The sequence below is a fragment of the Aythya fuligula genome, chromosome 19 (genome assembly GCF_009819795.1).
Source record: "Aythya fuligula isolate bAytFul2 chromosome 19, bAytFul2.pri, whole genome shotgun sequence".
Taxonomy (NCBI): domain Eukaryota; kingdom Metazoa; phylum Chordata; class Aves; order Anseriformes; family Anatidae; genus Aythya; species Aythya fuligula.
The window spans coordinates 4,435,978-4,455,490 of NC_045577.1; the positions used below are offsets into that span (position 1 = coordinate 4,435,978).

At 43.6% G+C, this 19,513-nt stretch overlaps 1 protein-coding gene across 1 annotated transcript in view; it reads left to right on the forward strand.

Annotated features, from left to right (window-relative positions):
• The first annotated feature begins 610 nt into the window (after positions 1 to 610).
• NUP214 (nucleoporin 214) overlaps positions 611 to 19,513 on the forward strand; it is a 43,271-nt gene continuing 24,368 nt past the window's right edge. Inside the window, exons 1-21 of the mRNA XM_032200303.1 lie at positions 611 to 666; positions 1,766 to 1,961; positions 2,760 to 2,911; positions 3,311 to 3,515; positions 4,334 to 4,404; positions 4,732 to 4,795; positions 5,589 to 5,692; positions 6,704 to 6,810; positions 7,231 to 7,297; positions 7,872 to 7,995; positions 9,816 to 9,977; positions 11,083 to 11,533; positions 12,997 to 13,172; positions 13,839 to 13,930; positions 14,537 to 14,626; positions 14,997 to 15,146; positions 15,392 to 15,550; positions 17,712 to 17,815; positions 18,340 to 18,522; positions 19,002 to 19,087; positions 19,184 to 19,267. Of these exons, the coding sequence (XP_032056194.1) occupies positions 625 to 666; positions 1,766 to 1,961; positions 2,760 to 2,911; positions 3,311 to 3,515; positions 4,334 to 4,404; positions 4,732 to 4,795; positions 5,589 to 5,692; positions 6,704 to 6,810; positions 7,231 to 7,297; positions 7,872 to 7,995; positions 9,816 to 9,977; positions 11,083 to 11,533; positions 12,997 to 13,172; positions 13,839 to 13,930; positions 14,537 to 14,626; positions 14,997 to 15,146; positions 15,392 to 15,550; positions 17,712 to 17,815; positions 18,340 to 18,522; positions 19,002 to 19,087; positions 19,184 to 19,267 (2,869 nt within the window). The 5' untranslated portion in view covers positions 611 to 624. The remainder of the gene's footprint in view (positions 667 to 1,765; positions 1,962 to 2,759; positions 2,912 to 3,310; positions 3,516 to 4,333; positions 4,405 to 4,731; positions 4,796 to 5,588; positions 5,693 to 6,703; positions 6,811 to 7,230; positions 7,298 to 7,871; positions 7,996 to 9,815; positions 9,978 to 11,082; positions 11,534 to 12,996; positions 13,173 to 13,838; positions 13,931 to 14,536; positions 14,627 to 14,996; positions 15,147 to 15,391; positions 15,551 to 17,711; positions 17,816 to 18,339; positions 18,523 to 19,001; positions 19,088 to 19,183; positions 19,268 to 19,513) is intronic.

The window sequence follows — 19,513 nt, forward strand, 5'->3', positions numbered from 1 at the left end:
TCTGGGGCCTCAAAGCACCATAAGGGTACCTTCCCTTCACAGTGCTTCATCGTTTCCACCTCAGTGTGTGCCTGGCAGTGCACAAGGACCAGCCTCGAGCACCAGACCACATTTACCCCCATGAAGGGACTGGGGTTTCCTTGGGGCTGCAGCACTGTCAGACCCATAGAAGCAGCACCACGACCCCATAGAGGTTGACGGGCTGGGAGGGAAGGCTCTGGCTTCGTTGGCAGCCAGATCTGTGCCAACGCCTGGCCCCGGTGGGTTCCTGAGGGCTGTGGGGTCCCCTCAGCGCCATGGGGTCCCCTCATTGGGGTTCCCTCATTAGGGTCCCCTCATGGCTTTGGGGTGTGCCCTGCAGCAGCCCCCCGCCCATAATCAGCACAGACCCGACTCAGGAACACCCAAACAGCACAAATTTATTAACCTTTATTAACCACAGCCTCAGCAGCCCCCCCCACCCCCAGCAGCCGCCCCTTATTTTCCCCTCCGCCCCCCCCCCTTTGGAGGACTTCTCCCCCGGATCATAGAGCGAGCGCGGCTAGAGCGGCCCCGCCGGAAGCGGAAGCGAGCGGAGCTTCCCCGGCGGCGGCGCTGAGGCGGCGGGGGCCGGGCGCTGGAGCCATGGGGGACGACGTGAACGTGATCCCCGAGCGGGAGATGAAGGCAGGGCGAGGGCCGGCAGCCAGCAGCCTGTGGAGGGCGGGGGGGCGGCCCTGGGCACGCAGGGAGTGGCAGGCTGCAGGGGGAGAGCGGTTTCGGAGGGTTTGGGGGGGTTCGGCCTAGGCTGGGGGGGGCACCGGGGGTGGGGGAGGGGCTTGTGGGGGGATCCTCAGGGGTTTGGGGGTGTTTGTGGAGGGCCAGGGGGAGAGGCTGGCTTGGGGCGTGGTGGAAAGGGGGTTTGGGGGAGCCTGGGGGCTGGGGGCTCTGCTGGGTTTCTTTAGAGCTGCTGGGAGAGGCAGGGGGAGGCTGTTGGGGAGAGGAGGGAGGGGGTTCTGAGGTCTCCTGGGTGGGCGTTCTGTGGGGAATCTGCTTTTGGGAACAGTGCTGGCTGTGTGTGTCGTTGTCTGCCTTTGGGCAGCGCGAAGCCGAGCAGTGCTGCCAGCCCAGCCCGCCTGTGTGTGTCCCAGGCGGTGTGAGCAGGACGGGGATGTTCGTGCAGGCTGCTCGAGCCTGTGTGGATTTGTGCAGCTGCTTCCTGCTCAGGCACCTGCAGCAAAGCAGTGGGGCTGCTCGTCTTGCAGAGGGTTCTGAGCTCCTGCAGTCCTCCCAGGTTGTAGAAATATGTTTACTCCGTGCTTTGGTAAAATGAACTGAAAACCAGAAGCTTGATTTGAATTAGTGGTGTTAGATAGAGTGCTCTAACTACACCTTTTGTGCTTTGTAGGTTTAAGGGAACAGGATTTATTCTATCACATTTTATCTCTGCTATGTTCCCTTTTCTTGACTTTTTTCCTCTTCTGTGTCAATTGGCTGGTTTCAGGCATATTTCTGAGAGGAGTTAGATGCCTCATGTTCAGCTCCTACAAGTTTTATGAAAACAGGCTGTTGGGTAGAAGAGAGACACACCAGGCAAAACTGGCGTGTGACCTCTGTCTTACTTAGGGAAGACAAAAAAGGTGATATGTTGGCCAGTGGTAGCATGGATGTGGGTGTTCTGCAGCTTTCGTGGAGATACTTTCAGCTTATTGTCTTAGAGAAACCCAAGTGAAGTCTTCCTCTTCGTCTGCACGCGTACAGCTACGTCTGCTCTCTCCCACAACAGGATTTTCAGTTCAGAGCACTGAAGAAGGTCCGCATCTTTGACGCTCCTGATGATCTCCCCAAAGAGCGCTCCAGCCTCCTCGCCGTGTCCAACAAGTACGGGCTGGTCTTTGCTGGTGGAGGAACCAGCCTGCAGATCTTCCAGACCAAGAATCTTCTCATGCAAAATCAGCTGGGAGAAGATCCCAATAAAATCGGTGAGGCGCGTTTGTGGCTCGTGGTCGCTGCGGAGACAGCTTTGTGTGGGGTTTTCGTGCTATGGAGCTCTTGGCTTCTGACACAGTCCCTGTTGTGGCCTTTTATGCGTTTGAAATTACTGTGCCTTCTTGTATAAGAAGGCAGGACCAGTATTTGCTGTGCTTCTAACTGAAATGAAGTATAATCAGTGGGAATGAGCCACCAGGACGCTGGCTGTGCCTTTTCAGGTTCCAGTCACATTTGGGTACCTGCTTTTGTGGTAGCCAGTCTCTGAGCCATGGGCCTGTGTGTGGGTCAGGGATGTAGGCAAGTGGAGAGGGGGACACAGATCTCACACCAGTTTCTCTGTTTGGACTGTCCTGCGAGAGAAGAAGCAGTGTCTGTTCTGCCACCTCAAAACCGAAGTGCATTTGGTGGCATAAAAATTTGCTGGCAATGAAAACCACTTGGTTTTCATTCTCATCTTGTCCTTAGTAACTGTGCTACCCAAAGTTCCCATATGCATTGCAAGGAAAACCTAAAATACGTCTGCTTAGTAGTTCTTGCAGATTACTGAGGAAGGAAAGGGATATTTTCTTTTCTGAGAAATTTGAGGGACTCTGGAGACTGTATAGGTAGAGATGAAGGGGCTTGCCTTCACTCAGTGCATTTGCTGCATCAGCTCTGACAGCTGCTGTTTGTAGGACTGTCTGTTAAGTGACTTTTGCATAAACCTGTCCTTTCTGCGTTGTTTTAAAAGTTTTTGCTCTTTAAATTTGTACACTTCATCCTGTCTTACTTGGTTTTTGTGTTTCAAGTGGAGAATGTCCAGAGTACTGTAGTTCCCTTGAAGTTCCCTGTGCAGCACTTGGCTCTAAGCTGTGACAACCTCACGCTGTCGGTCTGTATGATGTCCAGTGACATTGGTTCCTTCATCGGCTTTTTTGATGTCCGCACATTCTTTAATCAGGTAAAGTACATGCAAAGAGTTGGGTTTTTGTTTTTTGTTTTTCTTTGACCCAGATTAGAACACAAGAAGTGTCATGCCTTGGGTGGGATTTTCTGCCTCTCTGTCTTGTAAAGGAGAGTTTTTTTTATTAAACTCAAAACATGCTTTGAACTCTTCCTGGGATGGGGCATCCACAGCTTCTCTGGGCAATCTGGTCCAGTGCCTCACCACCCTCAGAGTAAACAACTTCTTCTTACTGTCTAATGTAAATATACCCTTTTTAGCTTAAAAACTGTTACCCCACTTATTTCCATCAGTTGTTAATTTATTGGGAGACCAGAACTGCTTCGGACTGTGACTTTGTGAGAACTTGTTTTCATGCTCTGTCTGACTGTCTCAAATATTTGTCTTTTGTAAAAGGCGAAACAGCAGAAACGTCCCTTTGCTTATCACAAACTGGCCAAGGACTCGGGAAGCGCAGCGATGGTCAATGACCTGAAGTGGAACCCTGCTAGCCCCACCATGGTGGCCATCTGCCTGTCCGATGGCAGCATCTCCGTCCTGCAGGTCACGGACTCTGTCAAAGTGTACGCCACGCTGCCGTCCTCTGTGGCTGTTACATCTGGTGAGTGGCAGCCTTGGGCAAGGTGCAGAATGTTGGGCACTTAGGAATAGAGGTGGGTAGGCGTAAGAAAGTTTGTCTCAGGGAGGTGGTTTCTTAAAGAATAAAAGAAATTGCAAACAGGAAGGATTTAAAATCCCTAAGGCTCTGAAAATGGGGTGTGATGTAACTGCTCTTTCCCAGTTGATTGGAGGAGCTGTAGCTAGTGAGTTGGAGTCCACCGTGCCTGCCTGTGGTTTGCAGGGAAGTGTACAAATAAATCTGTGGTAATCACCTGTTGGGTTTTGATCTGAGCATCCGTGCTTTCTCTGTGACTGGATGATTGCCACGCTGCCCTGTTTTGATCCTGAGCAGATGTGGTGTAAACCTAAACTGCACTAATGTAATCACATCAGTAATTAGCACTGTGCCCCCCTCTCCCAGATTTAGTGCGATCTGTGCATCTTTGTTGCAGCTCTGATATAACTTTTAGGCCTCTCTCTTCAGTTTAATTTGTCCCTATGTGCTTGTGCCAACTGAAGCATATGTTTGGGATGTAAGCTATTATATTCCTAAGTGGCTGTGAGCATCCCCCACAGGGCAATGTAAGGCTGTATGGCTGCAGGTGTGAGGGAAGTTTAAACCTGTCTGAAGCTTCACTGGTATGCTTGCTAAGAAATTCAGCTCTTCTTGCTGTCTGTAATTGAAAAGGCAAATTAATTGTTCAGCTTTATGGGATTTTGCAGAGGAAAAATACGCAGTTTTGACTTACTGGTCCTGCTTTTGTGGAATCTCGTAGCTGTAATTTCCTTACTGCTGATGAAATTCTCTTTTTTGCTTAGTGTGTTGGAGCCCGAAGGGAAAACAACTGGCTGTAGGGAGGCAAAACGGCACTGTGGTGCAGTATCTGCCTGTAAGTATTGTTGCCAGTAAGACCTGATGTCTGCTCACCGGTTTGCAACAGGCTTTATTTCCTTTGCATCTCTGGCTATAGAATTTGGTTGGGTGGCGTGGGCCATGTGATGATGCCCATCCATTTCACTGCTATTAAAATGTCTTAGACCAATGCTGGGTTTAATTTGACGTTTGCACCTAGTGCTTAAATGTAGTGACATCAGAGTGGCATGTGACGAGTGGTAAGCAGTGTGTTAGTTGCTCTAAAGCAGTTCTCTGGACTTTCTCCAAAACTTACAGTTGGATTTGTTTGGGGTCTTTGTATTTAAGATTGTTTTATTTACAGAATCTACAGGAGAAGAAAGTAATCCCTTGTCCTCACTTTTATGAACCAGAAAATCCTGTTAAAGGTACAGCTATTTATTTTCAAACATGCTTCCTCTTTTAAAATATTTCTACTCATTCTTCCTTTGTTATTTTTAGTTATAGCTGCTGTATAGTACCCTGGTTACGTAATTACATTATGCTTTTTAATTATTCGAGGGGAAAAAGCTTTATCTCTAGGTTGTATAGAAAAACTAACTGTGGGCCAAACTCCTTGTCTATTGCTAAAATGTTTTAAATACGCATTTTTAAAAATTAATTTTTGCTCACTGTTGTAACAGTACTATCACAAGTAACCTCCCTTCAGCATGGAGATTTCTGGATATAAATCCATTCTCCTGTTTCATGCAAGTTTAGTTTCTTCATTTTGACTCTTCAATAAAGTGTCAAGACAGTAAGTTTGGAAAAGTAGAAGCACTTCATCTGCGTGTGTCAAAATATTACCTGTTTTTAGAAACAGTGGTGCTGTTTGGCCCGTGATTTCTTGATGCAAATCAAATGCATGGTTTTGGTTTGTATTTAGAATTCCTGGGATCAAATAGTTTTCCTGCTAGTATGATTGATGCTTTGCAGACAGATCATTGAAATTCTTAATCTTGGTAATTTAGAGGATAGCGTGTTCCTTATTTGCTAGCAGTCATTACTTTTGTGTGCTGGACATAGTTAAAATCACTGTATGACGAAGTATTCTGAAGTGTTTCAAGAGGTGTTGGAGAGCTGTTAGCGTTAGGTTGGAGGTTGGACTCAATGACCTTGAGGTCTCTTCCAACCTAGAAAATTCTGTGATTCTGATTCTGTGTTTGTTTCCTTCTCTTCCAGTTCTGGATGTGCTGTGGATTGGCACGTACGTCTTCACTATTGTGTATGCAGCAGAGGATGGGACACTGGAAACACCTCCAGACGTGGTCATAGCCACGTTGCCTGTAAGTGCAAACACGTCTCAGCTACAGAACTCTTTGTTGCTTTTGATACTGTCAGAGTCTCTGACCAGGTTCTTTTAGGTATTCCATGCACAGAGGGTAAAATGTTTAATATCAGATTCTCTTATTGGAAGATACTTGATGTTACATGGGACTTCAAATTTAGAAAACTGATACTGATACAGGCACAATGCAGCAGTTGCAGTTTATGGTTAGATCACAGTACAAATATGATTCCATTACCTGTCTCTGTGTGCTCGCTGTCATGACACTGGGTGTCCCCAGTTGCTAGGGAGGAATACGTGGTTTGAAACCAACTGAAGTCTATTCCTCTCTTTAAAATTCTTATCCTAGTTGTTTAGCTTTTTATACTATTAAGTTGGGCTGAGCCCCAGGTTGACTTCCACCTTCTCTGGCTAAACCTGAGAGACATTCGCATCCTTTTAATGAACTCCAGAGAAACCGGGGTTTACACCACCAGGTGATCCATTCAAAAGGTGACAGTTGGGTATCTAAAACAAAGGCCACTCTCCAGTTCCATGTGGGCTAAGTCAGCTTCTTTGCAACAGCTGTGGTCAGTCACAGATCCTACTGTAAATCTTGGCTTTGGTGTTGGACGGGGACTAGGAGGAGGAAGTAATATCTATGTGGAAACTTATCAGTAACCTGTTGTCTGATGACATCAAATTATGATGTGAAGACTTACAGCCTGAAACAACGCTCAGGAAAAAACCTTACCTGATGTAGAGTTGTAATATATGTAATGGATTTTTGTGTGTATTTGTTTAGGTTAAGGATGTTTTGGGGCCTGATTATATTGGTAAGGCCCTGGTAAACTTTTTCTTGTCCCTTTATCTTTAGGGGGGAGGTTTTTTGGTTTGTTTTTGATGCCTGTTCTCTTCTGAAGTACATAGGCAATTATTGCTGTACCCTGTGACTATGATGCGCTCATGTTTTTTGTGAAATTATTTGGTTTCTGTACTGGAAGGTAAATTATCAATGTTGGTCTTACAGAAAAAGGAAGAGAAGAGACCGGAGAAGTTTGTGAATTTTATGGAGCCTTGCTATGGGAGCTGCACAGAGAGACAGCATCATTACTTCCTCAACTATGTTGAGGAATGGTGAGTTGCATGAATTGTGACAGTCTTTTCCTTGTTGTGCATGTCTGAGTCATCTAGGCTTCTCCTTGTGTTGTTTCTCCCTTCTGTAAATTATGTAACACCCGAATATGAGCCAAATGAAATTACAACCTTGAAAATGCTTTATTTTATATATATAAAGTACAGCCTATTTTTCTCGCATGCTTTATCTCCATACTGACGTACTCATTTGTCTGATGAGAACGTGTGTTATCTTCATACAGGTACATAAGATTGTTTAAAATCTACATGTATTGTAACAGTTTCCCCTGTCACACGTTTTGGGAGGAACAGTCAGTTTCATGTTGTTATTGTAACTTTATTATTAGATATGAATATGGTGATGATTAGGGGAGCTGGGGACCTTGCCCTGGAGTGTCATATTTGTATTTTTGCTTACAGGGATTTAGTTCTGGCAGCTTCAGCAGCTTCCACAGAAGTCAGCATCCTAGCAAGGCAAGGAGATCAGGTAATATTTTTCTTCCTGTTGCACTTGTGTGTATGTACCTCCTGTTTCTTGAAAATCTAAGCAAGTAAAACCTTTCTAGTATCTGAAATATAACAAAATGGTATGGTTAAAAAAATCAAATGCCTTTCTTTTTACATGTGAGTTGCACAAAATATTAATGTAAATGTAAACCTTAGGTGACCAGAAGATGAGTGACACAAAGAAGAAGGGATAAACAAACACAGTATGCTGTGAACCAAGTACCCCAAGTCTACTTTTTGTGATTTGGTTGGTAATCTAAAAATGTGGTCAAATTTGCTGGAATAAAAAGTGATTCATATGAGGTCATAGTGAGGTAAAACATTGACTATTTGTCCTTGAGTCTAACCTCAACTCTGCCATACATTGCTAGGGAAGAAACCACAGACAAATCTGTGGAGGGCCCTGATAATTCTGACCTTTGTTTACCTCACAGGGCAGGTAGATCCTCTCCAGCTTTTTTACAATTGCATCTTTCAACTGTGGTAGACTAATGTTCTGAATAAGACTGAACACAGGAAAGCAGTAGTTGAAATAATATTTTTGCTTCTTGCAGACCTGGGAGTCATGGGTTCTGGAGGACTCCAGCAGAGCAGAACTTCCTGTGACAGAGAAGAGCGATGATACTTTGCCTGTTGGTGTTGCTGTGGACTACACCAGTAACATGCCCATCCCAATCAGTAAGCGTTGTTAATTTTTCTTGTGGAATACTCCAATGGTAGAAATAAGAGATTTTTGAGGGGCAATCTGGTGCTTAGGGTCCTGGGAGATGGTTCTGACAGAATCTGTCCTGCATCTTTATAGCAAGCACATAGCACATGTGTGATTACCTCTGTGTAGGGATTTAAATGGCAAGGTGTTAAATACGGTTCTTCCTGAAAGGCTGCAGCAGACTGGGATGCTACAGTAACAGATGTGGAAGAGAAAGCACCTGAGCTCTGTCTGTTTTTTTACAGAAATGGGGTAGCAGTGAGTTTAAAGGGGTCATATTCTACCATCAGGGATTTCAAACGGCCGTCTGACTTTCCCCATTATGCTCATAACTTGTGTCATTTTGCATAACTGTTTGTATTAAGTACATCTGCAGTGATCTAAAGGACAAAAAGGGGTTAGTTTCAAAACCAGAAAAAGCAAGGATCGTTGAGGTGAATGTGTAGGTTTTAATTCCACATTAAAGCACAGAGCCTGTACTGACTGAACCCTGCTGTGCTCTGCATCTAGCCAGCTGCATTATTGCTGTACCTTCTGTGCTGCCTGAAGGCTCTTCAAAGCACATTGTCAGAGGCTGAAGCTGAAGATACATCTGAGCTATTGTGCTGTACCTTAGTGAATTCTGAAAACTCTCCCTTGAAACCCAGAGGCGCTGAAATAAAGATGCCTTCAGGCAGAGTGGAAGGTACTGCAGTCAAGAATTCCTGAAGAGCACAGGAGGGTGCCGATTAACTGTGAACTGCAGCAGCCTTTACCTGAATGAAAACTACAGCAGAGAATTGAGGTCAAACTGTGTACTTTAACACAAAATTGAATTTGAAGTATTTTCTTTGTTAATCTATACAGTTATTGGATTAAGGAGTCTGTCAGAACAGCTTTTTTAAGCCTAGGTTGTGCTACCTCAGTTTATAGAAAGGTTTTTGGAGAAGCTTGTTGCTGACACGTTCTGTGTGTTCTCACAGAGTGTAATCAGCTGCTTTTTGGCTGCACATTATTTGGCTTTGCAGTTCACAACAAGCTTGGATTGAAAAGAAACCATATTTGTCCTGAAGCATGTTTCCATGTAGAAACTGCCCTTCCCCAGCAAGAGCCAATAGAGGGAGTGTAGGCATACCCTGCATGGGCCAACAGAAGAAAAGCACCAGTGGAAATTATAGCAGTTCTTCCTGCATCCTAGATTTACTCTTTTTTTAAGAATGCTTAAATTTACACAAAAAGTTTTAGAAATATACAGAGTAGGTCAGGGCCTTCAACTGTCCTGAGAACACTTGAACTGAAGCAGACTAACTCAAAGCTGCATAAAATGGAAGTATTTTATATCAGAGATTCAAATCACCAGCCTGTTGTTTACAGGATTTTTTTTTTTTTTTTTATGTTGGCTGTCTTTACACTTGAAAAGCTTCCAATCAAGCAATTATTTCTTACCTTATGTATATGAGTATTAGTGACCTATTAGGACCCAGTGGAATGTGGAGAGTTGCTGACAGAAACTGAGGGCTGAAGAAGGGAGCAGCATATAGCTGAAAAGAAAGGATTACCTGAAAATATGAAAATGCTTTGCGCAGAAATTCATGGGTGAAGGTTAGGCTTTGACAGTCAGGAAATTATATTTAATTGTCAAAAATAACCTTTTGTCTTTCATCTGTGAATTTATATGAAGTCAGGAATAGGGAAGAATAAAGAAGGAAAAATAATACAGGGCATTCAGGGGGAAGTACAGGAACAAAGATATAAGTTAAAGCAAGAAGGCAGAAATGTAAGAAATGTTGTGGTGTATGGTCTGTGGCAGGTGATGAGAAGACCCTTCCTCCAGCACCCGTTCTGATCTTGCTCTCCACGGATGGTGTACTCTGCCCGTTTTACATGATCAATCAAAACCCAGGGGTCAGATCGCTTATCGTGACACCAGAGCCATTGCTGACAGCAGGGGAGAGAGCGCCAAAATCAACAGGTAAGGGCTCCAGTGGGCTAAGGAAACTCTTGCATTTGTGGATCTTTTTCTATAAGTTCAATATTCAGACACGTATGCAGTCACACAAAATGTTTTTTAATTTTCTTTATAATAATAATGGAAGCAATTCTTGGGTGTCTGCTGCTCCCAGGACAGTTCTCACATCTGAGTGAAATTATTTAGTCCTGTTTGCCATAGGAGATCTCAAGCACTTTGCAGACTGCACTTAGTTTCTAATGTGCAATCAACCTTTGGGGAATGGGGCCAAAGCACTTCTACATGTAGGAGGCCCTTTGCCCAGCTTTGGGGTGGTGTGAGTGAAACTGCAGTAGCGTCTAGAACTGCAGCAGTGACTGCAGGCTCTGCTTGGTGACAAGGATCAAGATCCAGAGCAGGGTCTGCACACTTCCAAAACGAGAAGGGTTTTGTTCCATGTGTTTTGCCATGGGAGGCGATGATGTAAACAGAAGTGTTTAACTGCAGCAAGAGCTTATTTAAACAATAGCTTTCTGCAGTGCTGTGAAAACAGCGTTAGCAGGTAGAGCAGTAGCTTTTTCTGAGTGTGTATTGGTTGTGATATGCAACATGAAGTAAGCAGTTTCTTATGCTGGCGTGTGCAGGTCAGTTGGTCGTTCTGCTTCTCTGCCTGCATGCAGCAATTGCAAACCCACCATTTTCTTACATAAGCCCAAACTTGCGTCTCCTCCAAACAGAATGCTTTTGCCTGGCAGCCTGCCTCTCTGCAGTGCTGGCTGGCTAGTGTGCTGACAGCCTGTTTAATATGAGCTGGCAGGAACCTTATCAAAATCAGTGGAGAAAGGTGAAGGCTTTTCACAGGAAACTCCAGGCCACAGTAATCCGGACAGACTTGGGGAAACTGCAGTATTGATACTGGCTTGGTTTTTTTTTGCGATTTCTGTAACACTTGTTGGGCATGGGGACTGGAAACCCTGCTCCCTCTTCTCTCTTTCTCACTCTGTGGTGTGTCTAATGAGTGAGATAGTACCTAACTGCCCCATCACGTAGTGTTTGGCCTTGCAGTACCTTCTTCCATTAGTCAGTGCAACCAAATGAGTCTCTTCTTTACCTGTTTATCTTCCCACAGGAAGTACTGCCGCATCTCCGACCACTCCGCCGACTTCTTTAAAGCCTGACACGGTTCCAGCTGTTGCTCCTACTGCCCCTGCCTCAAGTCTGCCTCCAGCAGGAGGTGGAGCAGCTGCTTTTTCCTTTATGCCCTCAGCTGTGAAGCCACCTGGCACTACAACCAGCGATCCTCCTCCTTACCCCTTTTCCACTGATGCCTCCAAGCAAGCCGTGGCTCCCAGTCCCGGAGCAGGAACGTTCTCTTTCTCCTCTGCTTCTCCCAAGTCATCTGTAACAGCTGCTCCGTCTGCCACCACTGCATCTACTGCCACCACCTTCTCTTTTGGATCCATGAGCTTGAAACCAGCTGCAGACAGCTCACCTGGGCCACCACCCTCCACAACACCCATTGCGCAGAAGTTGTCTTTCGCTCCTTCAGCTTCTTCAGTCAAAGTGAACCTCAATGAGAAGTAAATACAAAGATAAATTAGATAATGCGGTAGCTGGGTAGTTGTTAAATCCCTCCAGATGTGGACGGTGTGTGGTAGTTCTGAAGGTCACACAGTAGTTTCTGTTTTTTTTGCCCTGACAGCTGTTTTCTTTGCTACCCAAAAAAGCACTGAAGCAGCCCCTCTTTATCCAAGATATAGGTGTCTTTGGCTGTAAAAAAAAAAAAAAAAAAAAAAAAGCGGGGGGGGAACCCTCAGTGATTCCCATGCTAGAGGTGATGTTCATGGACAAAATATTAGTCAAGGGAGTTGCCAAAAGTTATATTGGTAACTTACCAAATTATCAGAGACTTTTTTTTTTCATGTCTGCTTCATAGGCATGAGACATTAATCCAGTGCTGTGGTTCAAGGTGAATTGGTTGAAGAACTCTTCAGGGATGCTGGGATTCGATTTTTTTTGAGACTGATTTAGTATGTTGCTGGTAGCACGATTTTCTTTCACTCTTTGTTGAAGGTTCCTTACCTCTAACCTAAAGAGTCGCTTGCAGTGCTGGGCAGGAGCTGTATCCATAGTTAATTTTTTGTTTTCCTACTCCTGTATTGAATAGAGGAGAAGCCAGACTTTTTTTTTTGTTGTTGTTGTTCTTAAATAGATGCTTGCTCAGTGAATACAGGACCTGAAGTCTTCAAAGCTTGTTTGTGCTGAGAGTTCATTCCAGCTGAAGGATAACTGATACTGATTAGAAACTGTGCAAAATAGATTTGAGTGATGAACATTCTCAGGTTTCATACACCTCTCTTCCCTCCAACTCCCAAGACTTACCTCACTTTCTCAGAAAGAATGGTTCAAAAGGCAGGGCTATGTTAACTGGAGTTGCTGTCTGTGGAGAGCAATTTTCATGTAAATGTATCTTAAGAAATTTCTGATGGTTCAAATGATTATTTTTTTTAATTAGGGCAGTCTTTGCTACACCGGCATCTGATGGTGGCTCTTAGGGCTTTTTAAATTTGATATTTTGTATATAAAGCAAATAATACGCTTGTGAATTGGCTGAAAATTTAACTTGGCTTCCTTGAGGGCCTGAGTTTGAAGATGAATGGAAGTTCATCTTCTCTTGCAGAATTTCTCTTTGAACTTTGCTGCAAGGTTGGAACTGAAAGGTGACTGAGATTTGCTATATTTGGTGCTTTTTTGCAAAATGATGAGGTGCGTTTTGAAGCAGGGTAGCAGTTTTTGCTGTCATTTAGTTTTTGCTCACTAGGAGATCTATGGTAGCAGACTTTGTGGTTCCAGATATTCAGAAATAACCCTGAAGGGGTCTTCCCACCATTTCCAGCAGCTGCACTTGTGATTTTGTATCTAGAGCTTAAGTTATTGCTGATCCCTGCGGTGGTTCATTTGTTAGAGCTTAGTGGTTCATTTTGGATGGAGAGAAGCAGCCAGGACCAGTCCAGATCTGAAATATGCCCTGTGTCTTCTGCAGGTTCTCTGCTGTAGATTCCTCATCTCCCACTAGCAGTGGTGGTCATGCCAGTTCCACGATGTTTTCATTTTCAACCAATTTAAAAACTGCTTCTGGAGGTCCTCTGAGTCAGTCCACGCCACCCTCTGCCTCTCCTACCACACCACTGAAGGCTTCATCCCCTGCACCTGCCACAGGTAGGAGTCTGATGCATCCTGTTGGGAACAATATATTACAAACAATGTTCTGAAAGTTTTAGAAACTAAATCAACCTCACCACATCCTCTTATTTTTTTTCTGCTGCATTTACTGATGCAGCAGTTCTGCACACCGTAATGCTGTGATTAGTACTGAAACAGAGAATTTTCTCCATTTGTGCAGTTTGTTCCCCACAGAGCCATGTGGGAAATAATATGCTCAACTTCTTAAGTTCTGCCACAAGTTCTGGCATTTTCAGTGCCCTGCAATATAGCTCTGGTTAAGAATCTTTCTGGGCAGTCAAGCAAATTGGTGCCCTGACTTGCATCTGGAACATATAGAGTTCAGTGTTCAGAAGCGAGTTTAAATTGTATCGCATTCATCTGGTAGCAGAATAATATTCCACCTCTCACCTGATTGTGTGATTGGGGATCTTGGGGTCCTTCAGGAATGTGCAGCCAGATATTTGGGAGTAACAGCTGTTGCCATTAGCAGAGAAATTGAATGGGAGTAAATGTGCACCTGGGGAAGATGTTTTCTTTCACTAGGGCCTCTACCTCTATCGCTGCTGGATTTGATGCTGGCAATTAACCAGTCTGATCACAACCAGTTTTCTCAAGCTTAATGTAGGTTCATAAATTACTGTTTCCCTTTTTAAATTCTAGTGGCACGTCCTGCTCAAAGTATGCCTTCAGGTTCTTTACTACAGAAGACAGCCAAAACTAACTCTTCGGCAGCGAAGCCAAGCTCTGCTCCGGTAATGAGAATTTGAGTGGATTTTTTAGAGGGGGAATGCTTTCTGTTGCTCGTGACTTGCTTAGAATTCCTTGGACTGAATGAATATTCCTAGGTCCAAGAACTAGATAGCTTTTGATGTAAAATACATAAATTAGCTAATGAGTGGGACTAAAACTATGTTCTCCACATAACTTTGACCAACTTTCATGTATGTTGCCATGATCAGAGTTGTAGAAACTAATTCTTACCAATGCTTTGGAAATGAGGTTTAACTACTTTCCTAGCTAATAAGCAGGCAAGATTTGTCTGGATGGTGTTTCTTGAGAGACACCAGCTTTGGATAACAAAATCAAAACAGTAACACAGAGCAGCACACAAAGATTTCCTTTGCTCTCACAAAGCTTTTGGCACGTATCTTCAGGTAGTCTGCAGTGCTACCTGGAATGTTGCACGTACTTTTCTTAGTATAGAGTGGAACAAATATTTATGCTTATGACAATTGCCTCCCTAGTGACTGGTGTCTGAATGGAGCTCTAACAGCAGGCCTTTTTCGATACTCTAGACTCCCTGTTGCTAGAGCTATATTCTTAATACTGGAGTGAGGTTGTTTGTTTTTTTCCTCCAGGGCAAATCAGCAGTCCCCAGCGCTGCTTTAGAGAAGCAGGTCCACCAGTGGAAGGATTCGGACCCTGTCATAGCAGGAATCAGAGAGGAGGTGAGAACTTTTTCAAGCAGTTTTCTTCATTTTAGAAGCTGGAAGACCACTGTATAGAGGCACAGCCATTTCTTTTCAGTTCACATGTATTTTAATGAGGTCTTTCAATAGTTTAGGAATCAGAATGGAAATTTTTCACAAGATAGTCAACCTGTTTTGTACTTGCTGTTTGTGTGTCCTGTTCAGTCATCTTTAATTTCAATTGCTGTTCTGGAAAAATTGGGTATTCCTTCCTGTTGCTGTGCAAGAAGAATTTCCTGCTTTTCCTGTAAAGTCAGAGGTCTTGATGGTGTTGTAGAAACATGATCTGTGACTTTTGTTCCAGACCCTGCTGTGTTTTAGTGGCTGTACTTTCTTCTTGACTTTGCAGATTGCGCATTTCCAAAAGGAGATGGAGGAGCTGAAGGCCCAGACTTCCAAAGCCTGTTTCCAAGTGGGTACTCCAGAGGAAATGAAAATGTTGCGAACTGAGTCAGATGATCTTCATACCTTCCTCTTGGAAATTAAAGAGACAACAGAGGTGAGCATTGTGTCTGAGCATCTTCAAACTACTTAACTGCTCAGCAATGACTGTTTGTCACCCGGTGTTTCCATTTAACCTGCTAGAGCTGAACCAAGGTAGATGGAACCTCTGAATATGCTACTTTAACATGGGGGCAACGTTTGTATTTGTTCTTTCAGACAAGCATTTGCAGGAGCTCCTGTGTTAGAGATGGCAATGAAAATATGTTACTTTGAACCTTATCCCATCTGTTCTGTTTGCAGTCTCTTCATGGAGATATTAGTATTCTGAAGACAACTTTGCTGGAGGGATTTGCAGGGGTAGAAGAGGCTAGAGAGCAGAATGAGCGGAATCGTAGCTTGGGCTATTTACGCTTGCTCTATAAGAAACCCTTGGATCCCAAGAGTGAAGCACAGCTCCAGGTATGAAGCGTGTTAACCAGCTTCTAATCTAGAGGTTTAAATGAAATAAGTGAGACTTCTGTGTGCAGGTGCCCAGTGGTTTTGTTCTGCCCTAGGTAATTGCTGTTCTGACACAGTGTGCTAAAAATGTGATTAATTTTGTTTCTCCGAGTTTGCAGCATATCCTGAAAATCTTCTGCTAAAGCTTCTCCGATTTGTTGACATTAGCCAACATTGTCTGTAATGAGACAAAATTCCTGCTGAAGGGAAGTATCTCACCTGAGATCCAAGTCCGTTCTAACCTTAGTACCTGACTCTTGACTCCCTGTTCCTTCTCAGTCTGTAGTGTTTGTTCAGGGATTTCAGCTAAAGGAATATCTTTTCAACACGTTGTGGAAGAGTTCTTGGAATTAATTCTATCTTGTATATAAAAGTGCCTTTTAGAACAACTTGATGACTTACTATGATTTACCAAAACTGTGTGGTTAATTTTGTGGATGACTGAGCCTAAAGTTAAATGATACTCTAAAAGCTTGGGCACAAAGGAGAAGATAACCAGCAGTTCCTGAAGAGGCTTTCAAAGGCATGAAAGAAACCGGGGTGAAGCACTGAGAGGGCTATTTAACCCTAGGCAAAATAGGCTGAATGTGCTCTCCAAATGATACTTGGTCTTTTGTACACTGATAAGTTCTCCTTAAGGAGTTTGACTAGCAGGCTGAAGGCATAATTGAATGTCGTCTTTCTTACAGTAGGAATTAAGAACGTGCACGCAGTTACTAGGCATCAGCTGACATGAAGCAACTTCCTTTAGGTCGGATATGTAATTTTCACCTGGACTCTGCAGATTGATTCAGTCTTAATTTTCTGCCTTCTTTGTCTCATTTTCCTGTGACTTTTCGAGCTTATGCTTGTGACTTGGGAGGGCTGGTAACCTTGAAAGGCATGCTTCACTCGTGTAGACAGACGATCACGTGGAAAGAACGACAGAGTAGGAGGGAAGTGGAAATGAACTGGAATGTAAGGAGAGTTTTCAGGTCAAGTTTCTGGGAGTTTGTTAGAAAGACAGCTTGATCTGACATAAACTATTCAGTTTGCATCACCCCTCTTCTCCTGGCTCAATAGTGCTCTCTTGATCAACTTATTATGCTAGCTTTAAATGAAGCTTCTTAAAAAATAAAAAAAAAAAAGACCCTGTGGCTTTTCTGATATCCAGCCATATTGACTTGCTGCTCAGAGAGCTGCCGCTGTATGATGTTTAATAGCTGGAGAGGAAACCTGTGCTTCGTAACGTGTAAACTAAGCCCACAGTAGTACTGGATTTGTTTTCAGGTTGGGTATGCCATATTTAAATTTCATGCTGTATCTTGAAAATGGTTGTCATGGAATCCTTCCCAAACAATGTTACTTGGCTGGTTCCTCATTGCATTTAAGGGAACATTCTGTTGAGATGGGCTGAAACCAAGTGCAGTTTCCATTTTACGAGATTGGAATTAAAGAGATGTTCGTGCTGTGACAGGTTGGAGGGATGACAATTATGAGACAGAAGGCTGGTTTCATTTAGGGAGCAGGTCTTGTAGCCAGAGATCTCTGGCTTAGTTGTGCCAGTTGTGCAACCATGTGGTCATGGACAAGTCACTTTATGCTCTCTGTGCCTTATTTTTTTTTTCTACCTATAAAAATCAAGTTAATTCCTTGCCTTAATGTGGGAGTTATGAGCATTCCTGAATGCTTTAATGAATCATAATCTGTAAATGCTGGTATCCCAGAGCCATGTGAATAGCGTGCCAGGCTTTGATCACCTATAATTGTTAGATGCTTCAACAGTGTAAAGTGGGAACGAGTGACTCATCTGTTGGAAATAAGGTTTGTTTTGTACAATGCCTGATGTTTGTACCACCCTTTCTGAAAAGCCCTGGCAGTATTTTGCAAACACTATGGAAAGTCTTATTTCTAGTGTAGAGTTGGGATAAAATGGCTGGGCCGAGGATGTTACGTACTCCTCTGCTAATTAATAAATAAGTTTTCATTGTGTTGAGTTCTGTTGTGCTGGATAAAACTTTCCAGGCAGAAATATGGGAAAGTGTCACATGGCGTGGACTGAATGAGCCAATGGGTCTTCAACTTCTTCAGCTGAAACAGATTTCTAAAGTCAATTAAAGTCTGTTTTTATTTTACATGGCAGGAAATTAGACGCCTGCACCAGTATGTGAAGTTTGCTGTCCAGGATGTGAATGATGTTCTGGATTTGGAGTGGGATCGGCACCTGGAACAGAAGAGAAAGCAGAAGTACGTAACTGAAATTGGAATACAGAACTGTGAGGAACTTGTCAGTGAATCAGATGTTAGTCCTTAATCAACAGACAAAAGTCTTTTTCCATTTCATAGTACAGTCTTTTTTGAGGGATTTATGATTAAAGCTCAGCTAAGATACCTAACTGGCAAGCTGTAGGTTCACACAACTTGGCTTCATGAGTTTGTTGCATGCTTGCTGCATCTCCCTGCATGACGTAAACAGTGCTTATGGAAAAACCTGTAAAATAAACTCCTTAGGGACCAAGCACACTGGTGGTAGCTAATTAAACCTTCCTAATAGATGACATCTTCTAGTAAATGAATAAACTTTCAGCATGTCCAAAGGAGAAATGTGCATTTGAAAAGAACAGAACTACAGTGGTGCTCAGACCAAACTGTGTTTGACTTCATGGAGTTTAAGTAGCTAGAACCAACAAACAGCTTTGTATAGACATGTCTGCTTGTGGCCAGATATGTAGCATGGTCTTTATCCCTGTCTCTTGATTTGCTGTCTGAAGGCGTTTGATTGTTCCTGAGCGAGAGACCTTGTTTAACACCCTGGCTAATAACCGGGAAATAATCAATCAGCAGAGGAAGAGACTAAATCAATTGGTGAACAGCCTACAGCAGCTCCGATTGTATAACCAGACATCTCAGTGGAGTGTTCCCAGCGATACGTCTTCTCTTAGCAGTGCTCAAAGGTATGTGAAACACCAGTTTGTGAGTGGTGTTGCCACTCTGCTCTTGTCCCCAGCAGCATGCAAGGGTGTGTCCTCCAAAGAATGACGTTTTGTGGACGTGGTAGGGGAGAGCAGGATGTCCTAAACGGGTACTGAGCTATGGCCAGGTAATACAGAAGCTCATTGTTTATATTCTGTGATGTAGTGTTTGCTTATCAGAAATTTCCCCTGAAAGTTACATTTTTATAGTAGTGTAAACAGGACAATTAAACGTCTGGGTTGAGGCACTGCTGTTTTTGTCTGAATTTGGGGGAAGAAATGAATGGCTCTTTGACTCTTCAAAGTAATTCAAGCAATGTGTGTTTAAATAGCACAGTATCTAAAGGAGCCAACTGTTCTAAGCCAGTGGTTCTAGTGACTCCTTTTGGCTCTCTTTTGTTCCTGCTTTGGTTGGTTTCTTTCTGCTGATTGTGTTTTTTCACTGCTCTGCCATGTCCCAGTTTCGACAGTGACCTTGAAAGCCTGCGGAATGCCTTGATGAAAACTACCTTGGAATCACACACCAAACCACTGCCTAAAGTACCTGGTAATGTCTTTTCCTGATATTCACGGATAAATGATTTTATTTATTATTATTTACTTGCGCTTTGGTATAGACTAATAACTTTTTTCTATTTTCCAGCTAAATTGTCCCCTGTGAAACAGGCACAGTTGAGGAATTTTCTAGCCAAGAGGAAGACTCCACCAGTTAGGTCTACAGCTCCAGGTAAACCTTTAGCTACCATAAAAGTCTGAAATGCTTTCTAGGAGGGTGACTTATCTGCTGTGGGCACCAGTTTTTGGCAGTGTCTCGCTTCTCAATGCCTTCTTCTCCCTTCCTGCTCCCTCATCTGCTCTCAATAAGAATTTCCTTCATTTACTGTCTCACCGAAAGTTGCTTTTCCTGGCAGTTAAGAAGTCAAATCCTAGCAATGTAGGGTTAAAACAGGCCAATAGAATAGCATCCTAAAAT